Source organism: Prinia subflava, chromosome Z (genome assembly GCF_021018805.1).
Source record: "Prinia subflava isolate CZ2003 ecotype Zambia chromosome Z, Cam_Psub_1.2, whole genome shotgun sequence".
NCBI classification, from domain to species: Eukaryota; Metazoa; Chordata; class Aves; order Passeriformes; family Cisticolidae; genus Prinia; species Prinia subflava.
In genome coordinates, this window is record NC_086283.1 from 98,274,431 (window position 1) to 98,282,964 (window position 8,534).

The following is an 8,534-nucleotide window of genomic DNA, read 5'->3' on the forward strand; positions in this document are numbered from 1 at the left end:
ATTTTCAGAGCTTAATGCAATACTCCAAAAGCTGAAAAATGTGATTCAGAGCACCTGTCAGGTCTAAAATATTGATTCACTAATTCACTGTTTATAGCTTCTTGTTGCAGACTTTCCTGTTAAGTAAAAGAAAAACCAACTGAATATCCCAATTCTTTCACTGAACTCATCAGGAACTGTTTGATCACAAGTCCAACAAGCCTCAAATATATTTTAAAACTGGAGTGTATGCTTAAATATCTTCCCAGATCAAAAAGGTTTTTCTAAACTTGTACCAAAACCAGAAGGGTTGGTCTACCTAGAAACCACAGAAGACAAATGACAATTACACGCCTTAACTAAAATATATTTAAGTCTTCAGTGTGGTTTTTTAATTAGGGGAACAGAAGGCAAGAATTTCTTGTGCACATTCAAAAGAAGCAGTAGCAAAAAATGTAGTGAATATAAGAAATAAGAGACCATGAGAACACCAGACCAGACATCTGTTTATTTATTTCCTCCAGAAATGCTCAGCCATGAGTGCCCATGAACTACGTGTACATATTTCAGAAGTTTGTTCTAATAATTTGGTCTTGTGAAATCTCAGACAAATTTAGCCTGTTTTAAACATATTCATGAATTAAACTTCTCAGACTGTTATTAAAAAAAAAAAAAAAAAAAAAGGTCGTTGGTTTTGGATAGTTGTGGATTTCAAAATTATAGTTTTCTTTTAACAAAACGAATCCTTGTGACTTTTCATCTTTAGGTGAGACTACATACCATTCACCCTTTAGAACTTGAATGCTGCTGGCAAGTGAAGCTCCTGGGACTCTGTTCCCCACAGAAGAGAGAACAGATTTTCTGATCCCCAGGACCTGGATCCAGTTCTTCCACCTCATTCACTTGAGCATTTCAGTGACTTTGGTGGGACTGGAACATTATTCAAGCACGTCTTGCAACCCTAACATAAACATTACTTTCCTTTTTACAGCCAAAAGACCAAGGCCCTGAGAGATCAGAAGATTTAGGCAGTACTAGCCAAAGTCTACCTGCCCACTTGCCTGCTGTCTGAGCCTCCCAGTGTCTGAAATTTTGAAATTGAAATTCCTTTGATGCCTGAAGGACTTCTCCTGGGCACACTAGAGGCTCTTTGTTCCTGATGCTGCATGGATCATCTTGCAACTGAAGACTAAGCCTGTCAAGATTCACAAAAACCTGCTGATTCTTCACCCAGCCTTTTTAAAAGACCATTTCTCATGTGTGTCAAGAGACCTGCTGCTTTGGCCTTCACATAAAATACAAGTTTTTCCATCCAGGGCAAGGCCTTTGTGTCCTTGATGGTTTCAGTCAGGAGGTTTGACCTCCCTTCCCCCATGAGCCTGAGAGATTTGCTTTAACCATCAGGACACAGGTTCATTGATTTGAAGGACAAGCTTGGGAAAATTACCCAGGTCTCCATATGAAGCTATGCTGCTAGCAAAAAATAAATAAGATGCAGAGTGAGGTAGGACTATAGCCCCATGGTTTGGGATCTTTGGGAATGGGCATCCAGGCTCCAAATCCTACCTGTGCAATTTTGATAACTGAGTCTCTAATTTCCAGTTGATCTCCCTAACCTTTAGAGTTAGTTTTTCTCTTGCTTGGCCTACAAAACCAGTTTTTCTCCTGAAGAACAGACTACTATGTCTAGACCACTGTCTGGAGACAGCAAGGTTTAGCATTGCCACACAAAAGTGAGAATAAAGGAAAACAAACTAAGAGATTGTTCCTCTGTAGCCTTTAGTTCATTTGACCAGTCGCCATTTGGCATTGAATGTGGGGGCATCCTGGCCCCAGGAGCTGTGTTGGAGGCACAGAAAAAACCTTTAGAAGAGTGTGGTGGTGAAGGCTTAATGTGCACAAGGTTTTGAGAGGCATTCTTTTGCATTGGCATCACCTTTTCAGGCTATTTTCAGCAACTCCCTTCTCTTCACAGTCTGTTATGGTTTCTAGTTTGAAGCCATCAATTCCCACTGGCATTTGTTGGGGACCTGAGGAGGCAGTTCTCTGCAGAGGTGATGCTATGGGACTGAGTGGCAGACTCACATTACAGATCTGGGCTTAAATTTCTTGTTTAGAATAAGACCCAAGGGTTTGATTCTGGAAAAGAAAACCTGAAACAACCCTGGAGGTTAATTCCCTGAAGTCTCCCTTTCTAGTGGAGACTGATTCTCTCCATGTTGGTGATTTCAGTTCGTGGTTATTTTAAAAATAAAATATATAAACCCGGATATTAGGACGGGAAGGATGGTGATCCTCTGAGTCTTTTCCCTGAGAGGCAAAGGTTCGAGCAAAAGGCTTGAGAATAGCACCATCTCCTGGAAACGCCTCATATGGCCTGGCTTTTCTAAGCTGAATGCACCTTTTTTCCTGAAACTACTATGATTTAACTGTTCCTGTGGCTAAAGTATTCCCTACAGCTACCGAATTGTTGCTTCAGCAATGACTGAATACCACCCATGCACGTTTTTTCCACGTGTTCCCTGTTAACTGTGAACCCATATGACACAAGCATAGGGACATTTTGTCAGTCTAGAAGTTGTGGGTACACTGTGTTCACCTCAGGGACATGTCAGCAAGCTTCTGAAGGACAGCTGAAACCCCTCAGGATAACAGCCTGCAACCCAAGCTAAAATAATTTTAGATTTTTTTTTCTGAAGCCTTCACCTGAAACCTGACTTTTCTCAGTGGTAACAAAGAAAATAAAAGAAAAATCGAATTGTATTGTCTTCAGCAGGGGGCTGTGAGGGTGACTTACATGAGAGGCTGCCAGGAGCTTCCCCTGTATCTGACAAAGCCAGTTCCAGACAACTCCAAGGTGGATTTGCCACTGTCCTGGTAGCACCTCTGGTGTAACATATTTGACAACAGGGAAAAGGAAAACATTCCTGGACAACAGGAACTGCAGCCAAAGAGAGGAGTGAGAGTACACTCCACAAACACAGCCACCTTGTATCCCAATAAGTTTCCTCTTAAGAACAGCAGTGTTACCTCATTTCACCCATGCAAGTAGATAGCAACTAGATAATCACATGATTTTGATTGTCTTTGACAAATTTTGCCACACTAGTGAGTTATCACATATAAATTATCAATTAAACAGATACAAACCTCCTGAAAACTAGCTGACAACCAGTTAATTATTAAAACTGAGCGGATCATTTGAATAATAAAATTAGAAATATTATATTTGGCTTTATGTAGAATTTTAATATTGGAGCCTAGATTTGCCTCTATTGTTCTTGTCAAGTGTTGCATTTTTCCTTTTGTATTTATACCACATTAACTGAGGGCTAGCTAAATGCACACTTTGCTTCCTGCCAGAGTGAGTTTCCTAGTGGTAAAATTATTTGTTACAGCCTTTTATTTTATTGTGACATGACTCTTTTAATTTAACTTCTTTTCCAATGCGCTGATTTGAAGACCTCTCTTTACACTGCCCCCTAGATTTTTTAATGCTTGAGACATGATTCTGTTTTTCTCTCCAGATGAAACCTAGCCTGAAGATGAAGCAGCTGACTGCAGTGACACGACAAGATTCTCTGCTTTCTTAGCTTTAATTCATCAACCAAGCTGTGTTTCAAGAATTAAGTCACTCAGATCTCCATGTGGGCTTTACTTTGCCTTAAAATAGTACCTTGAAAAAAACCATAATCCTTCTGTATCTTAAGGTCTATCACTAAATACTGTCAGCTCTTTACTTCTTTTACAAGTGAGAGGAGATTGTGTAATTCCCAAGTCTTTTCCCCATAAGTCATTATTGGAAAAGATAATTATTGTGTGTATCAACAAGTTTGGAATCTCAGCTGATACTCATACCTAGTTTTCATGTCTGTTCTTTGATACTGCATCTTTCTTTCTATTTTTCCTCTGAGTCTGTGACTCCCAGCCTGACCTTTCACAGAAGACTTTTATGTGCATTCCATTCCCTTGCATCTCTTCCACAAAATGTTACATTACTGAAGACAAACAAGGGACTTGCAACAAAACTTTCTTTTGTGTTTATTCAGGGACAGGAGCAGCAGTTTGGTTTAACACTCCAATGAGTGTCACCCTTTTTTTTCCCTCTCCCCATTTCCGGTCTAAACTATCTGTCTTTGTTAAACCTGGTTAAAACTAACCCCAGGGTCAATCTGATTTTACCTAATTCTTTCTCTACTGTTAGTCATGTATGCTATGTTTGCTTCAGCTAATAAACCCTGGCTTACAGAATTAAGAATAGACTGCCTAAAAAAGCAACACCCTTCATGTTCCACTGCTGATAAAATATAATCTTACATTTCACCATATACAAATGCACAGTGGATTGAACATGGACTTTAGACAGAATAAGAGCTCTGTTTTGCTGTAGGTGAAGCAAAAACATTTTCAAGGAAACATATATAATTGCTATGCCCAACCCAAAGATTTTCTAGAAACAATTGTGCTTTCTTAGGTGTCTGGATGTATAGTTACGAAGTAAATAAATATTTTTCACTAAAAGCAGGAGAGTAATTGCAGTGGCTGACTGTCTGCAGAGCAGAGAATTTGTTAAGCAGCAGAAAGTGCCTGGTGTGACTTCTGCCCTGCACTCAGATGACAAAATTGTCCCTGCAACAGTGTCTATTCTGTGTGTCTTCCAGTGATGTATTTGTCATTCTCCTGCTTAAGCATCCTCATGAGAGTGTGTCCATGTCAGGCTTGAGAAACCTGAAGTGGGGGCACTTCAGCTGATGGGATCCATCAATATACATCAAGATATCCAGGGAGATAACAAGCACTGCAATGTGTTGCCTTTTATTGGTAACTTCTTCCACTGTTTTCCATTAGCAACCACTCAGGCTGTCTCTTTTCAGCTAGGGGTCTTTCGGTGTGAGTGATGGAGCACAGTGCAGTACAGCAGAAATTCCTGGAAGAAAAGCAAGCAGAAGAGTGTGATTAGCAATTCTGCTTAGGTTTCTGGCTTCTGTTACAAGGTATGTGTGTCTGGCTTGCTCTGAAACAGAAGAAGCTCTTAGAAAGGCAAAATGAAGGTTGCAGCTACTTCCTTCCTGCAGGCATTTAGCAAGTTTATCTAAGGAAACTGAGCAGGGCATGGATAAGACCTCTCCCTCCTGCCTTGAGACAGTGGGTGAGGTGGAAGGTGACTGCTTTTCAGACCAGTGCAAAAAATTATCCCCTCGCTGTCAAATGGAAAGAGCCCAGCTTGTCTCTTGGGTAGTGAAAGGCAGTCCTGGAGGAAAGCACCACGAAACACACACCCAGGGACAGTGGGGAAGCTGGTGGTGTACAGGGGGAACAGTGCTCTCTGTGTTTGAAATGAGACGCTTGACACGGCCAATATATGAAGCTGCAATTCAATTTAATAATTAATTAATTAATATGGTAAAGTGTGAGCAAAGACAGCGTGGGGTACAGTGGTAGGGGTTTTCCCTTCCAACTGCACACTGATTGCTGGACTTGCTGGTGTTTTATTTGCTATATTCATACATATTCATAAGCTTTCTCAGCAGTTTCCATTTCTAGTTTTAACGTCACAATTCAATACTTAACCGTCATAAATTCATATTTTGTCCTGTACAATTCTATAGGCTATTGTGATCTATTTTGATATTTCAGTATTCTAGGATGTACTTCCAGGATATGTTTTCCAGGTGGTGGGGTCCAGCGTCCAGATGTGGGAGTCCAGTTTCTATTTTCCAGGTCCATCAATCTCCAATAGTGATGTCTAGTTTCCCTCTTCAGAAGCCATAAATCAGTGAGCTGAAATCTTGTTTTCATGTCTAGGATGTTTTCCCACCTTCTGTTCAAGGCTTGGGCCCCTTCTTATTTCCTTCTTTTGTCTAAAAGCCTTTTTACAATCTAAAACTACAGTTAAGAATTCTTTAATACAGAGCAAGCTTCTAAGGTTATAATTAAAAGACACTTATTACAGAATAGCTTGAGACTTGTAATAGGTAATTGCAAGCAAAAGATTTATTCAAAAACTTCCTTCCATGCTTTCCTCAGTTGTTTATTAGAACTCATCTTTATAACTGTCCCATGGTCATGTTCCACAACTACAATTACACAGATTTTCTTCATTTCCCTGACACGAAACACAACTTTGTATTTCACATCTGTGTGGCAGCTGATCTGCAGGCTCTGAAGCCACGAGGCTGACAAGTGAGAAATATGAGTTGAGCAGACCTGTGCCCAGAGCCTCTGCTGGGGATAGGAAGGAGCAATGAGCAGAAGGAACATGAAAATGTAATTTCCTCCTTTCAGTGTCACTTTTACTTTCTCTCTCCCTCCCTGCACGATTCTCCATATACAGTGTAAAGTGATCTATACACACCTAGAGGGCTTTCACACTTCACTGTGGTTTTATTTTGGTTTTGTGCTGATTACTGTAATGGACCATTGCTGCCTTTTCAAGACATTAACATTTTCAGTTGCCAAACTGATCAGATTTACATGTCATGCTTCTTCCCCTCTGCCAGCCAAACTGCTTTAGTGAAGGTCTTTGCAGGAGTCAGCTGGGAGATGCAGAACTCAGTCTCTGATTAGTGGGCACAGTGTGAGCTCCAAGATAAAAGTGAACAAACTTGGATAGGTTTGCTCTTGTTAAGAAGAGAGGGAGCAGCGAGCTGTGCCTCAGGAATTTCCCCTGCTTTCATATAACATTACATATCTTATATATGTATGAATATATGTTATATATGTATATATTTGTTATATATACATATGTACATATATATACACACACATATATACACGTCTATAACACAATATTACAGGCATTGCTGTACCCTGAAACTCTGGGAATTTCTTGGAAGCACAGCTGTGGAGATGGAATGATCAGCAAAATACTGAAATCAACAACAGCTATATGCAAGTATCATGTCAGATTTATTCATATGTATTTGAAAGCCTAGGTTTAGATCTCAATTTGTGTTGAAAACAGTACATTCAATCATAAATAAATGTGAATCATAAACGAAGTGGATAATGATAGGATAATGAAGTGGATAATGATAATAGGTCCATAAATGATATGGGCCTGCTTAAAAAAATCATATTTGGTCATGGAGTTAAGCAAGGGGAGTATTTTGCATTAATTAATTAATTAATTAATTAATGCCGTATTTTGCATTAACCTTTCACTCTTTGAATAGGAGGATTAATTTTGGTCTACATTGAACTTTCCAAGTCAAATTAAACTTATCACAGAATTTATCACTTATCAGGTTGTAGAGATCTGATTTGTAATATATTTTAATGAAGAAATTTGTGATTATCTTCTTAAATAAGCCTCTTTAAACAGTCCACCACGACTTTAAGATAAGCTCTAGATGCTGAATTAAATGGTAAACTCAAATTGTTAACCACTGTGTTTTATACCTGAATTCATTGTAAATTCTGTGTAGTACCTCATAAAACTAAAATGTCCTGAGAAAAACATAAAGTCTATAAGCAGAAGTTCAACTTTTCTTTTTGACAACTTTTACGAAAGGTTTTTAGATGTCTATGGATCTTCCCTGAAGGGGGGGTTGAGCAGGGAAAGGCAAAAAGCAGGCTGGGATTTTTTGTTCTGCACCACTCTGATACCAGTCTGGATGGCTGATTTTGCCTATTTAAATTCTGGCCCACAATTTCAGCAGGCTAGGACAGGAGACACTTGTCCTAAACTGCTGCTTGTGTTCTCAGTGGTTTAATCCTCCAACTCCAGCAGCACCAGGAGGGTACTGGGCATCCCACTGTGTATCATTAAACAGGAATACAATACCAGAGCAGTCTGCTCCTCATTTATTATAGTACACAAGGGGTGTTGTAAGAGAAGGTATTTTCACTGGGACTAATGAGCAGAGTTTTAATTGCAGTGGAACTAGGACAACAACTTTTCAATTGCAGCATAACTGATTGAGGTAAAATGAGGGTATTCTCCTCAGGTCATCCTGGGCCTTTTGAAATTATTGTCTATGTAGATACCAGGACTTGGTAACTTGTACCATGTTTGCTCTGTTTGATGTGTGGCAATTCTTTTTCTATTTCAAATACAGCCTAACAAGTATATACGAATGCAAAATTTCTAGTAATTTGTTTACCCTTTCTGGGATTGCCAGAGACTCTCAGAAATGCAAGTGATGAGGAATCATTTTCCCCCATCGAATATTCTGTATTTGGAGTTCTTGCTCTTTTAGTTTCAAACAAGAAGCCAAAATATCTCTTACCAATTTTGAGCCTGGGGTGAGATTCTATTATCAGAAACAAAATTAAAACTCTTTGCAATGCAATTGTGTTGATATGACATCAAAACCTTTCAATGGAGAGGGAGTATGAGGTAGTCCAACAGAGGGAGAACCCCTTGCAGCTCCACACTGCCAGGACTACACACTCAGATACTCACACACTATGCACACACTTATATACACATATATAACTGTGTAAGGCACATGGCTGGCCACACTGATGGAGTCAGGCACAAAAATGTACCACCCACACAAACTGCACCAGCAGCCTGGTACTGTTGGAACCTTCTTTGGCTCATCAGGATG

General features: G+C 39.6%; 1 protein-coding gene across 1 annotated transcript in view; it reads left to right on the forward strand.

The window, feature by feature from the left end:
- LOC134564580 (soluble lamin-associated protein of 75 kDa-like) overlaps positions 1–2,565 on the forward strand; it is a 70,797-nt gene extending 68,232 nt beyond the window's left edge. Inside the window, exon 11 of the mRNA XM_063423473.1 lies at positions 971–2,565. Coding sequence (XP_063279543.1) covers positions 971–1,007 — 37 coding nt within the window. The 3' untranslated portion in view covers positions 1,008–2,565. The remainder of the gene's footprint in view (positions 1–970) is intronic.
- The last annotated feature ends 5,969 nt before the right edge of the window (positions 2,566–8,534 follow it).